Source organism: Staurois parvus, unplaced genomic scaffold (assembly GCF_062004578.1).
Source record: "Staurois parvus isolate SC_StPar_1 unplaced genomic scaffold, SC_StPar_1.0 ptg000249l, whole genome shotgun sequence".
Lineage (NCBI taxonomy): Eukaryota > Metazoa > Chordata > Amphibia > Anura > Ranidae > Staurois > Staurois parvus.
Genome location: NW_028318045.1, coordinates 5,262,972 through 5,287,287, shown reverse-complemented (window position 1 = coordinate 5,287,287; position 24,316 = coordinate 5,262,972). Strand labels below are relative to the sequence as shown.

At 42.7% G+C, this 24,316-nt stretch overlaps 1 protein-coding gene across 12 annotated transcripts in view; it reads left to right on the top strand.

Moving 5' to 3' along the window:
• Nucleotides 1-1,123, top strand: part of DGKI (diacylglycerol kinase iota) — a 461,291-nt gene extending 460,168 nt beyond the window's left edge. For all 12 annotated transcript variants that reach the window (XM_089680693.1, XM_089680692.1, XM_089680689.1 and 9 more), the window contains one exon: nucleotides 361-1,123. In XM_089680693.1, the coding sequence (XP_089536819.1) occupies nucleotides 361-477 (117 nt within the window). In that variant the 3' untranslated portion in view covers nucleotides 478-1,123. The remainder of the gene's footprint in view (nucleotides 1-360) is intronic.
• The last annotated feature ends 23,193 nt before the right edge of the window (nucleotides 1,124-24,316 follow it).

Sequence of the window (24,316 nt, the reverse complement as noted above, 5' to 3'; positions counted from 1 at the left end):
ACCCTGCACAAGAGACAAAGACCGCTCCTTATTACAGGAAGCTCCTGCACAGATGTAAAGTTTCACACTGGAATACTGCACAGATTTTGAAGAATGAAAAAAAAGCAAACCAAGATGCCAGTGAGAATACACGTACTGATTATCTTGTATTTAGAAAGTATGTTTATCCTGGAGGTGAGCTTATGCATGGCTGTACAAAAGCACATGATTGCATATTGTTCAGCTTGTTTTCAAAGGAATAGAATATGCTTTACCCCGTATGATTTACTAACATTTCACTCTGCCTTTAGTCTTCAGACACATTCAGAGAAATGTATATTTATTTTCATATCTCTCATTAGCTCTTTTCAATCTCCACAGGGATTTACTCCTTCTGACAAGGCCCAGGAAGTGGGGGATGCAGATCTGGCATCCTACTTAGAGTCTTGTCATGATAAGCAACTCCTGCCCAATGATGACTTGGAGACGGCAGTCTGAAGAAGGCAGCAGGTGGCAGAAACAACTCGGAAAGAGCAGAAACATGAATGGGAAAGTTCCTGGAGAAGGTCAACCCCAGGAGAAGAAAACTTGACGGAAGAGTCACCCCTTCTTGCAGCGAGATAAGCGGCGGAAGGTGTACTGTCCAGTTTCTAAGGGCTAACAGGACTTGCCACGGAACTGCTGCCCAAACGACGAGCTGAAGGGATGCGGAGGTGGGGGGTGAAGGACGACAGAGGTTGGGGCTGACCCCCTCGCCCCATGTGGATCCCTGTTTCTGTTCTCCAACAAGACGCATGACCCTGTCCATTGTCTGTCTCCTCACGTTGGTCCGAACCCACCCAGCCCAGTCGGAGGCCTGCGCAGTGTTATAAACCTCACATATGTTTTTAGTATCTGCAGTGCCGATTCATTAAAAAAGAGAGACTGGATTCTACTTTGAATCTGCAAGCTTAAAATTTTGGGGAAAACTATTTTCTTTGTTGTTCACATAACATTGTGTGAAAAAAGCTTTTCGTTTTTTTCTTTTTTTTCCTCCAAGGACCACCAAACCTAAAGTTTCAATATTGAATACAAGGAGACCCGCTGTAACATTCACAATCGTGTATGTAAATGTACCATCAACATGACATAACCTGTGACGTCTCATGTGTCTTTTAGTTTTTTGTTTTTGGGGCTTTTTTTTAATTATTACCCTTTTACACAGACATTATGGGCTGCATATATTCCCTGCACTAACTTTGAGAGAGCCCAATTATTTATATGTGCAAAGTTTACTTATGGAACAATGTATATCTATGCTCTTATTTAGCTTTGCATCTGGAAATATTTGGGGAACTGAAAGGCCACTTCTAGGCCTCACATTTGCTGCTCCGTCAACTGCCTGGCTTTATGCTGTCTCCTAGTGCCTGAGTGTGCATAGCAGAATCAAATAACAAACCTGCAGGTGTTCGCATTTCCTTTAAAGCAGCGCTTCAGCCAAAAATAACAAGATGAATATTAAAGTAATACGAAAGGTTTACATTTTTTTTTCAAATAACAAACATGTCATACTTACCTACTCTGTGTAATGGTTTTGCACAGAGCAGCCCCAGACTTTTTCTATTTTGGGTCCCCCGCCGGCATTCCTGGTTCCTCCCCCCTGATGGCTCTGGGGGCACTCGTGCATGCTCGCTCCATAAGACACACAGAGCATGGCTTGACCCCGCCCCTCCTCACTGGCTTTGATTGTCTAAGCCAATGAGGAGGGAAAGAGCTGCTGCTCTTGTGCACATCGCTGGATCAAGATCAGGCTCAGGTAAGTATTGGGGGGTGAGCTGCACACTGAAGGTTTTTTACCTTCATGCATAAAATGCATGAGGACAAAAAACCTTCAACCTTCAGAACCACTTTAATGGCCCATTCCAAGATAAAATAACAAAACCAGCTTTTGCTGCAATATTTATCTTTAATTAGATATTTCCCCTGCAGGGCTTTTTTTCTGTCACTAGATGTGCTCAGTCAGATGGCCAGCATCATTACACCCACTTCATCTGAGCCTAGGTTGTCTTGGGCCTGCCTCCAGCCTGTGGCTGGACAGTGAAAAGAGAAGCAGCACAGTGATAAGCTCAGTTCTCGGTCACTCTGCTCTCTCCCTCTATCAGCATGTGTCTTATCAGCACATGAACATATGTGCTGCCTCTTAATCTTACAGCCCTACTGTATAGGGACCACAAAGGCTTATAACAGGCCAAAATCAAGTACTTACACTGTCTGCATTTAAAAAATAAATTTAGTGATGCAGTAATGATTACAGAGCTGCATTAATCTGTGTCTTTTATATCTGCTTGGAGCTCCGCTTTAAAGTGAAACTTTTAATTCATTTTTAATATTCAGTGCAAACCTACCCATCCATCCATGTCTCTATGCTTTATTGTGTCGAAAAATCACTTGAAAGAACCTCACCATGTGTAATTTCTAGGTGCAGCCATCTTGGGTAAGGGCAGATGATTCACGTAGCATTTACTTTTTGGAATCCATCTGCCCTTAGCTCAGACATGCAGACGGGAGCCCCTCCTCTAGGTGAAATTTAAAAAATGCCCATGAAGATGCCTGGTATGTATGGCATCATTTTGGTTTACGCCAGAAATCCTAAGAAATATGTTTTCCCATCTATTTACTAATGCAAGCAGCATAAGTTTTAAAAAAAAAAGTTAAGGTTGATTGAGAGAGTTTAATTCCACTGTAACTACACGCCTCTGTTAAGTGATACTGTCATGCACAAACAAAGGATGAGTGACAGAGAGGTCAGGCTGCTGACAAGGACACGACTGTCACACCCGTCAGGGGGAGTCTCTCAGCTCTGATTTTTAGCTACAGTGTTACCCTCATTCCTATTAAAAAAGTAAACCCAAGTTTTACAATCTCATATAAGCTTTAGCGTGCTACTGTCATTTCAAAATACATGTTAAACCTGTATAAATCTGTATCTTTCGCTAATATAATAGCTGGTGATCCTGCCATGAAGGTTCCATGATTAGCACTTCCTGTTATGGGGTGACAACACTGTCCCTGGCTCACATCTCTCTGTGTTGTCTACCCTGTCACAAGGGCCATTTCAACACAGTGGCATGGTCCATGCTCGTCACCATCAGGAAGCCCATCATGAGCAATGCCTTGCAGTGGTCTCCGGAGCGAGTCCATATAGACAGAAAATGGATGAAAGAGGCTGGATGATATCAAGGACACTGAGACAATAAAGAAGTGAAAACAAAATATTATTCAGTTGGGGTTTACCTTTAGTAATACTAAATAAAGTGGGATATGTTTATTGATGAACAATGTAAATTTCCCCTGCATCATTAATACCTTTCATTAGTAAACCCACACATTTATCAAATTGAATATTGGCATTCTTGCTTTGAAAAAGCTGCACCAGTGAAAGCCAAACTCCTCACTGAAATATATTCAGCCATAAAGGATATAAATCCACTTTGTTTGCACCAAATGTCTTTGCAAACCCAGATATTACCTTAAAATGGAAATGTAGCAGTGACATCATCACTGTACTGTATATAGCCTGTGCAGAAAGCAGAGCTGTGGGAGGGATCCAGCAGCTCCACCCACTACAGGCTGCCTGCAGAAAACTACAAGAGATGGGGGCGGAGACAAGACCAGTCACCCTGTAGAAGGAGAACGAGCAAATGTGGATGGTCTCTGTTACAGAAGTTCCTGCATAGAGGCAAAGTTCTGCACAGATTTGGAAGAAATACACAAAGCACACCACGATTCAAGGAAGATTACACAAGACTCTTGCAGTTAGACAGCATTAGCTTTTCTGGAGTTCAGCTGATCATCTGAGAATTATTAGAAACCAGGATGTTAGTCACTTTTCACCATCACAGACTAAAGTTGGGTATACATGTACCAAAAATCAAATTTTGGTTTGTGTGTATCGCTGTCTGTTCGACAGAAGCTGGTCTAACGACTGGATGTTCCTGCTGGAAAACCATTCGATCAGCGCTTGCAGCCAATGGCTGCGGCACAGATCAGTGCATTCTGATGAAGGAGAGGGGGGTCAGAAATAGACATGTGCATTTTGTTTAGTTTCCATTGGTTGTTCGGATGAAAATGTAATTTTCTTAGATTCAGATGTATACAAATCTCCGAATAGACATAGTAACGAATGTCGACAAATCAAAAAAAAAAGTTATAACAAAATTAATGAATGCATTAATTTTATTCGGATGATGTCACATGATGCAATAGAAGTTCGGGCCCATGGGGAAATTCAATTTTCAAATTAGTTCAATAGTTTGGAATCAGATAATGAATGGATACAAGATTAATTTCATTCATTAATTCAGATGCACATAACGCCAGTAGATATTGTCCAGTTAGCTCGTGTCATTTCTTTTAATGGGTTGGACTAGGATCCGAAATATTGAATCCTTCCAATTTGAATCCATCCGATTTGATAATATAACGAATAAATAGCAATCTTCTGGAAAAGCTGCAAAATTCTTTGAATTCACCTGGACCAAGGGATATACAAAACAAATGCCGAAGGTATGAAACGAATTCCAAAAACTAATCGGTTCAACATAACGAATATGACGAAATGAAATTCTTCAATGGACGAATGTATCAGAAATGAACATTTCTGGCATGCACGTGTTTAGTCAGAAGAAAATAGAACAGCGGGGGGGGGGGGGGGGTCCCTGATTCAACATTGCTTGTGTGGATGCAGGGCTTTGTGTGGGGGGTTTCTTTATAAAAATCTCACAGTGTATGATTTGCTTAAAACTACATGAGGCTATAAAAAAATATATAACACAAATGAAACCATAGGCACATAAAGTATTTTTTTTTTGTTATGTGCAGCCTTGGGGTAATCCTTGTGTACACTGTCAACTGCCACATATCACCCTTCTGACTGATATAAGATGTTCCTGAGATATAACAGACACTTCTGATTACTGGTTTCTGAGAGGACTGACACAAAGAAAGCTTTAGGACTCGTTCACACGTGTTGATTATAAAGAACGAAGCAATGCTCATTAACCACTTGCTGCAGAGGATTTACCCCCCTTCCTGACCTTGCCATTTTGTGCGTTACTGCGCTGCGTTACTTTAACTGACAATTGCGCAGTCATGCAACACTGCACCCAAATGAAATTTACGTCCTTTTTTTCTCATGAATTGAACTTTTTCAGTGGTATTTGATTGCCCCTGCGTTTTTTATTTTTTGCACTATAGATAAAAAAAAAACTTACAATTTTGAGAAAAAAAACAATATTTTTGACGTTTTGCTATTAAACATTTCCAGTAAATAAAAACAAAAAAACACATTTTGTCACAAATGTGGGCCAAAATGTATTCTGCTACATGTCTACTAAAGAAAATCCCAATACATGTAATTTAAATGGTTTACGTGAACGTTATAGCGTCTACAAATGACGGTATATATACTGGAATTTTTTTTTTTTTTATTAGTAATGGCGGCGATCAGTGACTTATAGCGGGACTGCGGCAGACATTCTGACACGGGAGGAACTGACTTGGTGTCACTGACATCCCCAGTGACACCAATACAGTGATCAGTGCTAATAAAAAGCACTGACACTGTACTAGTGGCACGGGGCCAGAAGGGGTTAACTTGAGGGGCGATCAAAGGGTTAACTGTGTGCTGTTTTACTTGTGTTTGTGTGTCTGTGCTTCACTGTAATCACACTGCTTTGGATGGCTATGCTGTGCACAGCCATCCAAAGCAGTGTGCATGAGCTGACAGGGAGGAGAACTGTATTGTTTACATACAGTTCTTCTCCCTGTCAGAGATGATCGGCAATCACCGGGCATCGGTGAGTAATCACCGGCCGGGACCCAGTGATTGACAGCTGCTCCCAGAAATGCAAAATCACGTATATATATACGTGATTTTGCGCACCTGTGCTGCCCTGTAGGAGTATATCTGCTATAGGACGGTCAGGAAGTGGTTAATGCTTCTATGGCATGTATGATGTGTTTATGACATGTTTTTGTTGTGTTTATGAAATGTTGGAAACACTAGTGGTTAAGGGGAAAGTGATGTAGAGGAAAGATCAACTTTGAGGTATGGTTAGGTTGTGGTGTGACAGCGGACATTTTTGCGAATTCTCTTCAAGATGGATTTGTATACTTTGATCTCTGGCACTGTCAGTATTGCTGGATGGTTGATGCTTTTCCAGCACACTTACCAGCCAGCCTGCAAGACGACCAAATTGACCTAACAATTCATGTTAAAAACAGAGTTTTGTTTGCACACATTTGCAAATATATGTGTATGCTGCAGTGCTCACGTCAAGGCTCCTCTGTGTACTGCAGTCCTAACTCTATAATTTTCAAAGTCGCCAAAGTTGGAGCACATATAGCAGTGGATAGATTAAGGAAGGTATGCCTGGAGGAATCCCACCCCTCCTTAAAAAGTACAGGAACACACATGATGCCCAGCAAAAAACACAATGGCAGCTGAAGGTATCCAGTGCGCCCCAGCACCCAGTTCAATCAAGTGTACAAAAAAATGGCAACCACTCCAACCTATAACTAGCCATTGCAGTAAGGTGCACATGGAAGGGCAATGCACATCACAAACTAAAGATTTCTCAGCACACTTACCAGCCAGCCTTTAAAACAACCAAAGTGACCTTGTCTAACAATTCATGCTAAAAATAGAGGGCTTTGTTTGCACACATTTGCAAATATATGTGTAAGCCGCAGGGCCCACGTCAAGGCTCCATCCTAACTCTACAATTTTCAGTCTCCAAGGTTGGAGCACACATAGCATTGAATAGATTAGGGCAGGTATACCTGGAGGGAGCCCACCTATTTTGCAAATGTGTGCAAACAAAACCCTCTGTTTTTAACGTGAATTGTTAGACAAGATCATTTTTGTTGTTTTGGAGTCTGGCTGTTAAGTGTGCTCAGAAATCTTTTGTTTGTGATGTGCATTGCCCCTACATGTGCACCTTACTGCAAAGGCTAGTCAGAGGCTAACCACGTTTAGAAGCATTTGTGTTTGGACATTTTTTTTATCTCTTCCATTTCCAGATGCTGTCCAGAGGCTTTTTTCATCATGAAACATGCATGCAAAGCGTTTTCCCGGTACTCAAATGGGCCTGGTACACCATACTTTGAGGTTTCGCATGAAAGAAAATATGTTAGACACTGCTGCAATAATTTCTGCACAGAAATGAGCTGGAACACATCCAAACACCACAAAAAAAAAAAACAGCTAATCTCAACACATACTGCTCTCTCTGCTTCTGCTCTCTCTATTCCTCTCAAAATGTCTGAAATAGTTAATTTTTTACTATTTTTCAGTGCATTCTGGGCATTTTGGAAGGTCTCCTGAGGTTATCTTTAAAAAACGCTTCTAAACACAAACGGTCATAAACGCGGTATGCAAATGCAGCTAAACAGATGTTTTTTAACCTATGTTTTCCAGCAGTTTCCATCCTTCAAGTGTTTTCCAAACGTCCCGTGTACATGGAGCCTAATACTTTATAAATGCTTCCCTAGAACACCAAAAATGCTCTAGTTGCTATTAAGGTGCAGTTATAGAGCATTACCAATGAAATCAATGGAGGCGGGTGAGAAACATCCATGCCTCATGAAAGTAATGTACTGCCTTATTTTTAACATAAAAAAAAACACAATGCCACCTCTCTTGTGTGAACAGCACTGTGTGGTGCCATTGTAATATTCATGGCAGGTGTTAAAGAGTGGTTATGAGGATTTATAAATGCTGAATAAATGTCACACAAACACAGGGTATTGATAGACAGGTGAATGAAGCCTTATAGTTAGCAGTAGTTAGTCATATCCAACTGGACTTCTTTTATATCAAAGTTTTTTCAGCGCTCATCTAAGCAGTCAGTTCTGAAGGAAGTCAATTGGATCAGCAGTAAAGTGTCTGCTGCTTCCCAAACATGTCCAGTTGAATGTGATTTATTAATTGAATGGAATTTACTGCTGTGATTTCTGGTATGCCATGCCCAAGCTACCTTGAAAATTGCTGTACACAGATGCTCTCCATCCAATCTAACAGAGCTTGAGATATTTTGCAAAGAAGAATGTGCAAAAATGTCACTCTGTAGATGTGCAAAGCTGGTAGAGACATCTCCAAAAAGACTTGCAGCTGTAATTGCAGCGAAAGGTGGTTCTACAAAGCATTGACACCGGGGGGGCTGAATACAAATGCACGCACTAAAACATTTTGAAAACCATTAATAATTTTCTTTCCACTTCACAATTATGTGCTACTTTGTGTTGGTCTATCACGGGGGTCGACAACCCATTGATCGTGGTCTACCTGTCAACCAGGAGCAGGTGACAGACCGCGAACACATCCTTCTCCCCAATTCCCCCAGCCTCCTCCACTGCTGCTGGCATTCTCTGCACAGCGGAGAGCGGAGGACAGCATGGCTCAGGAGGCGGAGGTGGAGCTGGCTAAATTAACTTCACATATTAACCCGCAAGGTGATTGGTTACTAGGTTGGTCCTAGGCTGGGGGAAAGGGGGCAGAAGACATTGCTAGGGGGGAGGGGCCAGAGGCCACTGTTATGGGGGAAAGGGGGGGGAAGGTGATTTGCAGAGGACACTGCTATGGACAAGGCCACCCCCATAGCAGTATCCTCTACCACCATCCACATCACCCCCCCCCCCCACAGTAGTGTCCTTTGCCCCCCTCTTTCCCCCATAGCAGTGACCTCTGGCCCCCTTTCCCCCCCAGCATTGTCCTCTGCTCCCCTATCCTCCATAGCAAAGATCTCTAGCCCCCCTTCCCCGCACAAGCAGTGTCCTCATACCCCCCCCCCTCCCTCCCATGGACAGGTATTTAAAAAATCTGAACTCCCAGCAAGTGGCTGGGGATTGGTATTTTTCTGACCCCCACCCACCCCCACCCACCCTGGTGCCCTAACACAGCTGCCTAAGCTGCCTTATCCTGGCACCCAGCATTTGGATGCTTAGGCAACTGCCTTAGGGCACCAGGGTAGCTGGGTGGTAGAAAAATCCCAATTCCTAGCCACTCGCTGGGAGTTCAGATTTTTAAAATACCTGCCTTCCGATGATCCCTTTTATTGTCCTCCTGGAGCAGCTGTAAGCTAGCATCTCCTCCTTGCCCTCCCACCAGCGTACAGCTGCTGCAGAAGGAAAATCCAGGGGATAGGTTCTAAAAAAAGGCTTCTCCACTGTCCCTCCCGTCCTTGTTCCTCCTTTTTTATGCTGCCTGGCCCTTTCCCCAAGTGCTCCCCTTTCAATGGGGCTCCTAAAGAAATTGTGAAAAATAATATAAAAATGCAAAAATAAAAACTACTCACACCATCCACTGACCTAACGCCACCAATCTCTGCCCTACTGACACTGTCCACTGCTCTACTGACACCATCCACTGCTCTACTGACTGACACCAGCCTCTGCCCTACTGGCACCATCCACTGCCCTGCTGACTGACACCAACCACTGCTCTACTGACACCATCCACTGCTTTACTGACTGACAACAACCTCTGCTCTACTGACACCATCCACTGCCCTACTGACTGACACTGTCCATTTTTAAGGTAGGCTAAGTTTGTATTTTCACAGTGGCATTTGTTTTATTATATTTTTCTACATTTTACTTGCTATTTAGTTAGGCCTTGCTATTTTTTTTATGCAACTGAACCCCGGTGATCTTTGATCACTTTCATGTTGTTCAGGTAGATCTCCACCTCTCAAAGGTTGCCTACCTCTGGCCTATCACATAAAATCCCAATAAGATATATTTACGTTTTTGGTTGTAACATGACAAAATGTGGGAAATGTCAAGGGGTATGAATACTTTTTCAAGGCCCTGTAGTGACTGCAGGGACCTGGGTTTAGTAATATAAATAAACACTAGTGTGCATGGAGCCTAATGGGTGAAAGGTGTTCTAGTGTTGTCAGCCTGTCACATGTGCCCTGATGGAGACTACAAGGGGTCATGCCAACACACATTGCTCAGGCATAGACCACCATTGTCACTATTGGGAAGCCAGTCCAGGACAATGACATGATGGTACACAGTGCTTTAGAAAGCTAAATGTCATTCTGTGTCGTCACCCAGGCTTCCAATGGAGGCTACAAATGGCTGTGTTAACACACCATACACAAGCATGGCCCTCTGTTGTCACCAATTTGGAATTTTGCCCAGAAAAATGCCATGCAGCTAGAGTGCATAAAGACAGGAAGCAGCTGCAAAGAGGCTTTGGGAGATCAGCAGTATTAAAATGTAACAAAGAATAAAAAAGGTGAAACCGTGAATTGTATGGTAAAATGGCAGTTATTTCTGATGCACAGTGCTTTAGCAAATTAAATGTCATTGAGATAGGGTTTACATCTACTTTCAATGAATCAGGTCCACCTACATATACTGTGTGTATATATGTGTATGTATATATATATATATGTGTGTGTATATATTTATAGCATTTCTCATGAGTGTTCCTTTGTCTCTCTTACTCCCTGTTCTTTCCCGCGCTTGTGTCAGGAAAGCGTTATTTCATCGCCTTGTTGCTCAACGCTGTAAGAATAAATAATCATGTGACCCAGGGGCTCCGGGGAGTCTTGTGTTCCCCTGCACCAGGCCTGACATGCAACATGGAAATATTCAGTCTAGGATTGCAGCAGGCTGGTCCCAGAGGAGCCTTTTATATTTCATGCAGGAGAGTGCTGGAGAATGGCGATAAGTCTCTAGCTGATGTATAATGCATGGCCGGGAATGGATTAGATGTCACAGACAGTTGTCGGTCCAGCTGACAGAGCAGCCAGGGGTGACATGATCTATCTTAGGGGACCTCCCTGAGCTCCCCTCAAAGCTCCTCTACCTCACAAACAAAGGGGACAAAGCAGAACATGGGCAGGACATGAAGTGACATCTGGGGATGAGAGAAGATTAGGAGAGAGGCAGGAGGAGGAGGTGGCAGCAGCAAACCAGTGGAGGATGTACGGCTGTAGGTGCCGCATAGTGTTTAGTTATGTTACTTGTTTCTGCAGTCCTGATACTTTTTACAATTTTAAAGCTAAAGTTTAATCTGCATATATTTTGCCTGGCTCCCCCCTACCCCCTCATCCACATGTTGATGGTAATGTTAAATTAAACCTTTCTGTTTTCATTACAAACCTTATTTTAGAACCAATGATATCATTGCTGGCTCTCTGTACTTCTCTATACAATGCAGTTTGATCATGGCTAATGGGAGGGGGCAGCAAAGTGCTGTACATAGCTTCCTGAAAACAGGAATCGCTATGCTAGGATCGTCATGGGCCAGTATTGTTTACATATCATGGGTCATTATTCTTAACATCTTGAGAAATTACTCAGAAATCATGAGAAATTGTGAGACATTATTATTATTACTTTAACGGCTTTAGCGCCGCCCCATAGCATAAATACTTTTACGGTGCGCAAAATCACAAATATATATATATATATATATATATATATGTGTGATTTTGCATTTCCAGGTAGGGGCCGTGCCTGACTGTGGGGGTGGATGAGCTGTTAGTAAACAAAACAGTTCTCTTCCCTGTCAGCTCCTGCACACTTCTTTGCATGGCTCTGCATAGCACAGTCATACAAAGCAGTGTGCTTACAGTGAAACACAAACACAGAACTTAGTGTAAAACAGCACACAGTTAACCCTTTGATTGCCCCAGATGTTAACCCCTTCCTGCCCAGTGCCATTAATACAGTGTTATTGCTTTTTATTAGCACTGATCACTGTATTGATGTCACTGGGGATGTCAGTGACACCAAATCAGTTCCCCCCCCAGTGTCAGAATGTCTCCTGCAATCCCGCAGTCCTGCTATAAGTCACTGATCGCCTACATTACTAGTAAAGATTTTTTTTTTTAAATTCCAGTATATATACCACCATTTCTAAACGCTATAACTTTCATGTAAACCAATTAATTTACACGTATTGAGATTTTTTTCAGCAAGGACATGTAGCAGAATACATTTTGTCCTAAATTTATGACAAAAATTTTGATTTTTTAAAAATTTTTTTTACTGGACATGTTTAAAAGCAAAAAGTCAAAAATATTGTTTTTTTTCTCAAAATTGTCGGTCTTTTCTTTTTTATAGCGCAAAAAATTAAAAACCGCACAGGCGATCAAATACTACCAAAAGAAAGCTCAATTCCTGGGAAAAAGAATGTAATGCAAAAAATGGCCTGGTCAGGAAGGGGGGGTAATTCCTCTGGAGGGTAAGTGGTTAATAAGGGACTTTCTGTAGGTGTGTATTTTACTTTTTTTTGGGAACAAATAACTGTGTGCCTCTGACCAATTCTTACCAGTTGATGTCAGGAAGGCAGATATTTGGGGTTCACATTTGAAACCTGAAGATATGTAAACCCCTCCCTCGATTTTATCTATTTTCTGAAAGCAGAGACCCTAGAGAATAAAAAGGTGGTAAAGTCACTTTTTTGGCACACAATATAAGTGCAATGGTTTATCATACCCATATTTCCTGTACAAAATACACTATCGTTATTATTCGTGCACACAAGTGAAATATATTACAAAATGCAAATGTATAAGAAAAAAAATTCAAGAGGAAGTTGCGGTAGGTAAATATATATCAAACATGTCAAGGCTTAGGAAAAGAGAAAGGAAACATCATAAAAAAGAAACAGAGAATAGTGAATACTCCAATGAGTATTTCTTTTTTTATGATGTTTTCTTTCTTTTTTACTGTCACATTGGTCATCATTGATTATAACACATTTTTATTAGCGCTGCACATTGATATTATAATGTTTTGTTTTGGTGGAGACAGAGGATTTGCCATGTTGTGCTAGCTGCTTTACTTTTTCCTTTTTTGTCTTGCGCTCACCATTTATTCTTCAATGTCAAGGCTAATGCAGGCCATAGACGGGTCGTTTATCGGCCGAATTTTCGTCCGCACGAAAAATTGGCCGATATTCATGCAGTTAATGGGGCCAGCCTGTTGGCCATTTTTCGTGGATCTTCACATTTATTTTTATTGGTCATGCTGGAAAATCCACGAAAAATGGCTGTTTTTCATGGACATTGGTGGCAGCATCGGCAACGGGGCCGACCGATTTTTTGTTTATCGCCCGACAATTCGGCCGATAAACGGCCCGTCTACGACCTGCATTAGAATTGGGTAAACCCATGAAGGAACTAGCATTTCTAGTTGTGGCCATCTTGAGTAAGGGCAGATGATTCATGTAGCATTTACTATACTTCCTGAATCCATCTACCTTTAGCTCAGGTATGCAAGCAGGAGGGTGTGCTTAACTGAGAAAACCCCTCCTCCCCTCCTGAAGACTCCTGGGATGTATGACATCATTTGCCTAGGCTTGGAATCCAGGAAGTAACTGAAGAAAAGTAAAGAAAAAAAAAGTTTTAAAACAAGTAAAAATTATATTCTTTCCTTTATATTTTTTTATTCTATAATATTTTTATTGAAGATAAATGGCAAATACATAGACATAAAGTAGATTCAGTGAGCAATGTCAAATGGGACAATTATAAGGTTACAAGAATAGATGCAACAAATGCATTCATATTTGGACAATCCAGAACAGTAGTCAGGCAATATGTAGTGACAAGAGAAAAACAGGGGTTCATCACTTAAAGCCTAGACCATTTCACAATATTTGAACCATTAAAAGAGAAGTATGTTTTTTTTTATTTTTTGATCCAATAGATGAGAACTGAGCGATCAAACACCACTGATTGCTCAGTTCTTCCTACCACTCTGAGCAGAGAGTGGTGACTGTCAGTCAGAATGCTGAGCTGTGGAGGGGGAGAGAGTGGCTGGCTCAGGCTCTCCACGGATCGCTGAGAGGCTGAGCCAGGTACTGGTTCAAGCATCAGTGTGGATCCTGACTGTAAAGTCGGGATCTGTCCCCAGCCTGGACTGGATGAGTGATGTCAGCTGACAGCAGATTTTAGTCTCGTTGCTGGTTGAAAACGGGTCACAGGAGTGCAGAATGAACTTTTTGCGCAGTTTTGGCTGTACTTCTCATTTAAGGGACATGTAAGCATCCTAACAATCAAACTGCAGACATAAAGCAATAAAAGGTAAAAGATCCTATACATGGAGAGTGGCAGAGTAAGAAAAATAGTCAATATGCCCATGATGAGAACCCTCGCAGATCACTTCTTAGCTGCAATTAGACCCAAATAAAGTTGTAATGGCATTACAGGAAAGAGGAAGAGAAGAATCAAAGGATATACTTCCCTATCTATTTACTAATGCTAGCAGCATACGGACGTGATGGCATTTTGCTGCAACAGGTTTTCTTTAATGAGAGAGGCCCCTGATGTGTCGCCTGCAATCCACTGAAGTAAATGGAATGCAGATCAAACTCTATCAGCTTCTTTTCAGACCAGAGCAAACAGGGAAAATGACAGAGGAAACTGGAAGTTATGAAATCCTTGTCACTTTCCCGGTTCTTACTAACAAGGGGGGATAATTAATAAGACGTTCACTAGTCTCCCTCCCCTCTACCAGCCATACCATTCCCCGGCTTTTCCAGGTGAGACAGGAAACATGGCAGGGAAAGGGGTCATGCAGGGGAGGACCTGATCTGGAGGTCCATGTAAGTGACTGGCCAGCACAGACTGAGCTCCATTGGCTTCTCCACTAGCCACAGCAGCCAGGTATGGTTTAGAAAGGAAAAAGGGGGGGGGGGGCGGTTCTGCCAATTAAAAGGTGAATTGCAGAAAGTTAAAAAACAAATATACATGCTTACCTACCTGCTGCAGCATTGGTCTGATGCTTGAAACTGTCCCCTGCCAGCTCTATGCCTGTGAACTGAGCGATCAACTGACTGCTGATCACTCAGTTCTTTGGTCTGCTCTGAGCAGAGAGTGGTGAATGTCAGTCACCAGCTCTCTGCTCTGCCCCTCCATAATTCATTGGAGCTCCGGGCTGGAGAGGGGCTGACTCATGCTGTCACTGGTGAACTGAGAAGCTGAACTTGTAAGTCGTCGGGGTGGATCCTGACATTATTGTTGGGAGTCTGGAATGGTTCAGTGAGGTAAGCTGACAGTGGGCTTTAATACATGATACAGATGTATTTTACGGGCAGGTTTGGGGCATCCCCCAAATATGTTTTTTTAAATGTTCCTTTGTGTGAAATCCCTGGTGTTCTTGCCAGTCCCTCGGCTTTCCTATTGCAAACTGACCACACTAGGCATAAGAGCACAGCGTGGTTCTCTATCTGTGCTGAGAACTTAACCTGTCCCAAAGATCAGTCTTCTACTGACTTGGTTCCCCCCCGCACAGCCATTCACTGGCAAGACCAGTGTACTGCTGTCTCTACTCCCCCAGCTCTCTGAGCTCCTTATGCAGCTGAGAAGAAAGGGAATGAGATCACTTATAAAAAAAGGGAGGAACTGTATTTATATTTTTTTTATATGTATACATAAATGGTTTGCTTTTCAGTTCTATTTTAAACTGAATGGGTGCTTTACAAGGTGAGGGTTTATATATACAGTTGTGCTCATAAGTTTGCATACCCTGGCAGAAAACATGAACATTTGGCATTGATATTGAAAATATGACGGATCATGGCAAAAAAATGTTTTTATTTAAGGATAGTGATCATATCAAGCCATTTCTTATCACATAGTTGTTTGGCTCCTTTTTAAATCATATTGATAACAGAAATGATTCAACTGGCCATGATCAAAAGTTTCCATCCCCTGGAATGTTTGGCCTTGGTACAGACACACAAGGTGACACACACACAGGTTAAAATGCCAATTAGAGGTTAATGTTCCACATCTGTGGCTTTTTAAACTGCAGTTAGTGTCAGCGTATAAATAGTCAATTAGTTTGTTAGCTCTCACATGGATGCACTGACTAGGTTAGATACTGAGCCATGGGGAGCAGAAAAGAACTGTCATAAGACCTTCGTAACAAGGTAATGGAACTTTATAGAAAATGGAAAAGGATATAAAAATATACTGAATATGCCAGTCAGTACTGTTCAATCACTTGTTAGGAAGTGGAAAATTCGGGGATCTCTTGATACCAAGCCAAGGTCAGGTAGACCAAGAAAGATTGCAGCCACAACTGACAGAAGAATTGTTCAGGATACAAACAAAAACCCACAGGTAACCTCAGGAGAAATACAGGCTGCTCTTTAAATAGAGGGGGTTGTTTGAAGGAGCACTATAGGATGATACTTGAACAAAATTGAGCTCCACAGCGCCGTAGTAGTTCATTGAGAACGCTAAGCCAACAGCTGCAAAAGCTGTCGGGACTTGTAATTCATTCATTCACAGAACTCTATCAAAGAATGATGCAGCCATATGGGTGGAGCCCTGCATAGCTTCACTGTTTTGAAAAAGTGACAGCTAGTACAGGGAACTTCTCCCCAGACTGCTGTCACAGGGAGTGCAAGGATCAGGGAGCAGCTGTGGGATAGGAAACCTTTTACATGTTCCACCATAAAAAAGGTGAACTTATCCTTTAAGAACACGGGTATGCAGACTTTTGCACAGGGGTCATTTCATATGTTTACCTGTTTTCATGTTTTGTTTTAGAATTATTATTATTATACAGTATTTATAAATCGCCGATAGTTCGCTCAGCGCTGTACATTACAAAGGGGGACAGAACAATACGAATACAATGCAAAACATGAGGGGATCGAGGGCCCTGCTCTTTCGAGCTTACAATCTAGGAGGGAGGGGATGGTGGCACAGGAGGAGATAGCTGTGGGGGATGGAATGGTAGGAAGAGTGAAGGAGGTCGGCAAGTTAGCAGGGGGTGGGGTAGGCTTCCCTGAAGAGATGGGTTTTCAGGGTGCGCCTAAAGGAGAGGAGAGTAGGTGATAATCTGATGGGTTGGGGCAGGGAGTTCCAGAGGATGGGTGACACCCTGGAGAAGTCCTGGAGGCGGGCATGGGAGGAGGAGACCAGGGAACTAGAGAGAAGGAGGTCTTGTGAGGAGCGGAGTGTGCGTGCTGGGCGGTACTTGGATATTAGGTCAGTGATGTAGTTCGGGGCAGTATGGTGGATGGTTTTGTACGTCAGCGTTAGGATTTTGAATTTGATCCGTTGCGCCAGTGGAGGGATTGGCAGAGGGGGGTGGCGGAGATGGAGCGGTTGGAAAGGTGAATGAGTCTGGCTGCCATATTCAGGATCGAATGAAGCGGGGATAGCCAGCGGCGAGGCAGGCCAGTGAGGAGGGAGTTGCAGTAGTTGAGTCGTGATATGATGAGGGAGTGGATGAGCTGTTTAGTGGTTTCTGGGGTTAGGAACGTGCGGATTTTGGCAATGTTGCGGAGGTGGAGTCTGCACGAGCTTGTTAAAGATTGGACTTGGGGCTGGAAGGATAGGTTGGAGTCCAGAATGACACCAAGTACTCTGGCCTGTGAGGCGGGTTTGATGGTGCCATTCTGTTATGAATACAGTTGAATATGAATCCCATAAGACCCTGGTCACACTGGATGCGAATTGGCATGTGATTTGCATGCCACGCGACTTTCAAATCGCACTCCAAATCGCAGCCTATTGTCTGCAATTACAGCGGTCATATCGGTGCGGTTCCGACTTAGTCGGAGCCACACTGATTTCTAAAGTAGTACATGCACTACTTTTGGTGCGATTTGCATAGACATCTGTATCAGATGTTTTGCAAATTGCACCTGAAATCGGCATGTCATCCGACTTTGAAATCGTGCGACTCCACTGTAAGTCGCACGATTTCAAAGTAGGGTTTGATGTGACCTCACTCATGTTTTCTTTAAAAATGGTACACTGTATTACCAATTCTGCAACGGTGTGCAAACTTTTGAGCACAACTGCACAGTAATAAAGAAACTATAAGTGTGGGCATATAAGAAGGCAAGGGTTAGCTCTGTCCCCCACTCTCCACCTATAACTAAAATGTCACCTTGTGCTGTGTTAGGGCAGCCCATTCATTTGAAAAATCTGCCTAACCCCTTGGCGCCGGCGCCTCCTGACCCGTGAATGCAGGGCGCATGCTCTCAGCTCATATGTTTTCTTAATTGCATACAAATGTGCGCAGCTCGACGTCAAGGCCCAGACACCGGGAGGCCGCACATCTGCGTTCGGCTGGCACCAAGAGGTTAAAGCAGAGCTCCACCCAAAAGGGGAAATTCCGCTTTAATGCTTTGTCCCCCCCCCTTTGTCCCCATTAAGGATTGGTAACTTTGGGGAGAGGGTACCCGAATTTGACAGGTACCCACTCGCTCCCACTTCCGCTGCGATTGCCTAGGAGGTCTGAAGCAGAAGTTGTACTCCTACCCTCCCTCCCCGTAGTCTTCTGGGACACATGACAGGTCCCAGAAGACTACGGAGCCATTCACAAAGTGCAGCGCTTCTCGCACATGCGCAGTGGGCACCTGACTGTGAAGCCGCAAACTATCACAGCCGGGTGCCCACACTGAAGATGCCAGGGAGAGAAGACAGCAGGTGAAACCAGCGGTGCTGAGGACACCACTGGACAGAAGGACACGTAAATGGCTGTATTTTAAAAGTCAGCAGCTACAGCTTTTTTTTTTTCAGCTGGAACTCCACTTTTAGGCTCCATGCACACGGGGCATTTTAATAACACTGGTAGAGTTAGCTGTGTAAAGTTGCGTTAAAAACTTGAGTTTTTCAACATTTTTCAGCGTTTTTGCATTAGTGTTTAGTTTGTTTGTGTTTGCATTTTTTTTAATAAATCAAATTTTTGCTCAAAAAAACGCCCAAAAACACCAGTTTGCCGCGTTTTACCACATTTTTCAGCGTTAGAGCGTTTTTACAGCTAAAAAAGTCCTCTAGAAAGTTCTGGATTTTTTTCCAGGCAAAAAACGCCCCTGCAAAAAAACGCTGATTAAAGCCTATGTGTGCATGGACACATAGGATAACGTGTTGGGGAGTTTAATGGCTGTAGAAAAAAAGGCCAAAAGCCAAAAACAGCCGCTGTAAAAATGCCCAGCGTGCATGAGGACTTAACCATTAGCCGCCCGGCCAATGGCCGTTTGGCGGCTTCAAATGTGTCCCTGCATTCCGGGTGCACGCCATTTGGCGTGCTCCCGCACATGCGCCGTTTGCGCTAATGCAGAGTGGTGCAGCAGTGCGATCTGTCACCGGCCGTGCACCTCGGACACGGCCGATGACAGATCCAAGTACCGGCTCCTGTTGCTGGTACCATGTGACCTGCTGTGACCAATCACAGCAGGTCACATGACAGTTGTATACAATGGATGGCTTCATTCATGATGCCATCCATTGTATACTAGTGCCTAGCTGTGAATGGTCACAGCTAATCACATGCACATGTCATGTGATTAGCTGTGACCAAATCACAGCTAAGCACAAAAAAAAAAAAAAGCTGAAGCTCGATTTCATTCAGGTAAATGCTTGCTTATAGCAAAGTAATTCTTTGCTATAAGCAAATTGTGTAAAAAAAAAAAAAATACTGATCACTTCCCCAAAGTAGTACAATGTTACTATGGTAACATTGTACTACTTTGGTCATAGTAAAATATGAAAAAAAAATCTTAAAAAAAATAAAAAAAAATGTAATAAAAAATTAAATATAATAAAAAAAAAATATATATATATATATATTTTTTTCATACTGTCACCAGTCAGTGTCCCTGTTCACCGCCATGCCAGTTATATGATGACGCTGTACTGCACTGGTGACATTATGTAAAAAAAAAAATAGTGAAAATAATTTTTTTCATTTTTTCATTTTCCGAAAAATTATGACAAAAAAATACAACTTCAAAAAACTCGCCATGCCTCTTATGAAGTACGTCGGACTGTCTACTCTGCAAAAAGGGGTCATTTGGGGATATCTGTACTGTTCTGACATTCTTGGACCTCAAGAAATTAGATTGGCTGTCAGTACTTCAGGATTGATCAATATTCAGATCTATACCATAGTTTTTGAACTCTATAACTTTCCTACAGACTAAATATTACATCCTAATTTGGGTTATTTTCACCAAAGACATGTAGCAGAATACATCTCGGCCTAAATTTATGAAGAACAATTATTTATTTGTAAACTTGTATAACAGAAACAAAGAAAAATGTGTTTTTTTTTCAAAATTTTTGGTCTTTTTTTGTTAATTTAGCAAAAAATAAAAACCCCAGCGGTGATTAAATACCACCAAAAGAAAGCTCTAGTTGTGTGAAGAAAATGATAAAATTTTAGTTTGGGTACAATGTTGTATGACCGCGCAATTGTCATTCAAAGTGTGAGAGCGCTGAAACCTGAAAAATGGCCTGGGCAGGAAGGTGTAAAATTGCACGGTATTGAAATGGTTAAACACCAAAAAAGATGAATGTAACATTTCTAGCAGTGCAACATTGTGCCACACTGCAAGGCACAGCTGCCAGCAAGGTGTGTTGGGGATCCTTTCAGAATGAATAGTATGCGGTCACGTGTTGCGTGCTTTGCTGTAGAGTAAATGAGCTCTTTATGCTGTGATAACAATAGAAGACAGTGTGGAGTAGAGGAGAGCAATGGGCCCCTATGATAAAAATCCAACAATTGGATAGAAAGCAGCCAAATAAGGGAATGTATTTTGTATTGAAAGTAGAGGAGGTGGTTCCTTCCGCTGCGCGGTGGCACGCTGCTCCCGGAGCCTTTTCCCAGGCTGCATATTGACTACAGTTACAAACCTGTGCCAGCCAAATTGGCAGACATATCTGATTTATTCCCATAATGCTCTGAGAAATCCGAGGGTATAATTTCAGGCTTTTAGACAAACCATTAAACTGCAGGAAATATTGAACCCTCGGCATCCCAGGAGAGGACAGCGCTCGGTGGAAGTATCTCATTACAGAATATAGTCTAACCCTAGACAAAACCTGCTCCCTGTCGCAGTGTCAGGATGTGACAGGCTTTCTGGAACCAGAGGAAATCTCCTGAATGGGATGACAAACAGCAGTAAAAACCTGACAGAGTTGCTGACCCTCCCCTGTTCCAGGCAGAACAATGATAATGAGTTGTACTCTGCCAGTGCAGGACATCTTCCTGAGGAACGCAGATTACTAATATAGACAAAGATCTCCAGAATACGCAAAGATTGTCTAATACAAGAATCCTGAGCATTTTTATTAGAATCTTGGTGTGCTTTGTGTATTACTTCCAGATCTGTTTAGGAACTTCCTATAATTATTATTATTATACAGTATTTATAAAGCGCCAATAGTTCACTCAGCGCTGTACATTACAAAGGGGGACAGAACATGTGACAGAACAACAACAATACAATGCAAAACATGAGGGGATTGAGGGCCCTGCTCTTTCGAGCTTACAATCTAGGAGATAAAGACCGGTCACTGCTGCTCTCTCTCCTTGTGGTCTTGTCTCCACCCCTCCTGTAGTTTTCTACAGGCAGCCTTTAGTAGGTGGGACCTACTGGGCCCCTCCCACAGCTTCATTCTCTGTACAGGTTATGTCCAGCACAATGATGATGTGCTCACTGCTTTTACAAGGTAATATCTAGGTTTGTAAAGACATTTGGTGCACACAAAGTGGATTTAAAGTGTTACTAAACCCAGGACCCTGCATTCAGTATATCTGGTCTCCCATAGTACACAGAACATGGAAATGCAATTATTTTAGTAAATAATTTTAGACACTCCTGATGACGTCATACGACGAAACATGTAGAGTGGAGCTTGATAGCGCTGCACTTGTCCTCTGAGAAGGAATTGCAGAACGTGGAAGTGCAATTATTTTAGTAGATATATTTTAGTAGATATAAACTGCTAAATACATTTTCTCATCAGCACTTAGAGCAGTCTTGTGACTTCTATCAGTGTCCAATCGAGCACTGGTTATAGCTTGTAGGAGGAGTTTTCACTCTGCTGTAGGAGGATGCAGAACCCCCTGACCTCTGTCTCGACAGTGCTGTTTGGCCCTGTGCTGATCACATGCATTCTCCCAAGAAAGAAAAAACCTTTTTAGCAATACACACTAAACTGAGCAAACTAGTGTTTATTTAAAGTGTTACTAAACCCAGGACACTGCATTCACTATATCTGGTCTCTCACAGTACACACAACATGGAAATGCAATTATTTTAGTAAATATAAACTGCTAAATACCTTTTCTCATCAGCAGTTACAGAAGTTGTGTGACTTCAGTAGAGCACTGGTTAAAGCTTGTAGGAAGAGTTTTCTTTCTGCTCTAGGAGGATGCAAAAGCCCCTGACCTCTGTTTGGACAGTGCTGATTGGCCCTGTGCTGATCACATGCACTCTCCCAAGAAAAAAAAAAGAAAAAAAAACAAGTAATACACACCAAATTGAGCATGTGCAACTTGCCCCCAAGGCTGTGCTCTATCAGCAGGTGGATTTGGGGCTCTGGAAGAAGGGGAGGATCAGAGAAGACAGGATCAAACATCCTTTTTATGCAATTTAGAGGATTAACGCCTTAGGTTCCCCAGTGAGTATAACAAGCATGCTTTACTGCATATACAGACTGATTTTACTGTTGTGGGTTTGGTAACATGTAAAGCATTAAACTCTGGAGACTTGGGTCATAATTACTACACATAGCTGGAAAAAGCATCTATGACCCTACAAATGTATGATATTGCCTTGATATGGGACACCTGCCATCCAGGATACATTAGCACACAGACTAGAAGAGGGAGGGGCAGTACTTGAAGCCAATCAGGTCCTGCTGCGGTGCTGACTGGGAACATGCTGATAGGAGGGGAGAGCAGAATGAGCAGAGTGATGTCTCATCAGTGTGCTGCTTCTTCATTGGCCTCTGACCAGAATGGATGGTGTGTCTGGTTCCTGCAGTATCAGCCAATAAACCTCAAAGATCCTGGCTGTACTGTCTAGTAGCAGTAACTCAATCACAAAACAATGACAAAGAGAAACAATATCCTCAATATCCTTCCTGCCATTGATGAACATTACTTCTGAAATTCTGATTGTAACTTTCGACAAGTTTACACTGCCTTCACCCTCTGAAGAGCAATTTGCCGTGCATTGCTTTTCAGAATGTGCTCGACAGGCATTAGGGAGCTGTTATGTCACCTTATCCGCATCTGCTTTACTAAAGGCACCCACCACCACCCCGCAACCACATTTAAGGGGCAGCTGCAGAGTAGCCCCATTGGGGGGGGGGTGGCATGTGTACATCACATCTGCTTCTTTTGCAGCTCAAGGTGGAGCAGTAAAAGCACAACTCAACCAAGCATTAGTTTAGCTTGTGGCAGCTCCACATTGCTTCTTAGCGATAAATCACCAGCGACTCGTATTGTTGTCTACAAATCAGTGTCCAATGCCGGCATTATCAGTCTGTGGCAGCAATGACAGTGCTATTAAACCATCATGTATTCCAGCTTACCAATCATTAGACCTGGTGGCTGCATCCATTTTCTCAGTTTTAGCTTTCTTGCCTTTGTTTTCACCTGGTGAACTGACCAGCAGCACATCTCCTGAAGGAGCACAGCGGGCACCTATGGACAACAGCATTGTCGGCTTAGGGAGAAGGGATTGTTATATGTACTAGCAGATTTATATACACTAACAAACTGAAGCCAAACTCCAGCTAACACTTTATAGACAGTTACAGCGGTTTTTTCCCCCTTTTGGGATTAAAGTTTTACATAAATGAATAAAAGCTGATCAGTGTAAGCACACCTGTCAGTGGTAAATGGTTTGTCTCAACACTCTTGACTGATGCAGGAGAGCCCTTTCTGCTGAAAAACAATAGACTTACTGGCTGGATCACCAGGTGAAAATAACAGAAGGAAAGCCTAAAAAAGTAAACAAATGCAGCCACCATACCTATGAATTGGTAAACTGCAATATAATAAATGTTTGCTTTTGGGTTTCATATGGTTTCATCTCTGCTACAACATCACTGGTCTGTACCATAGAAACTGATGACAACATTGGAAGACATATAAGTAAAATAGTGTCATTTCATTGTACGAAAGTTCAAAAAGCTCCAACAAGCAGCCCAGTTACATTTCTTCCTATGGCCCTGGGTAAGATGTTTTGGGGTCTCTGGGTCATCTCCTGGCTGGAGGACATCCAGCATCATCTAGGTCTTTCTTCCTCAGCTCGACTGTCCCTGGCCTGCCTCTTTCATTCAGTGTATTTCAGTTTTTCAGCCATGGAGGCTCAGCATCACATGTGGACTTGCAAATACAGCCTGGCTAGGAATGCCCACACCTCAAGACATCCACCCATCAAGACATTTTATTATTGGCATAACTCCTCCCAAGACCTCCCACTGCTTACATCAAGGCTGAGGGCTCTTGAGAGGAGTTCTGAGCAAGGTGCTGTGATGTTTTTAGAAACCTATCTACAGCACCC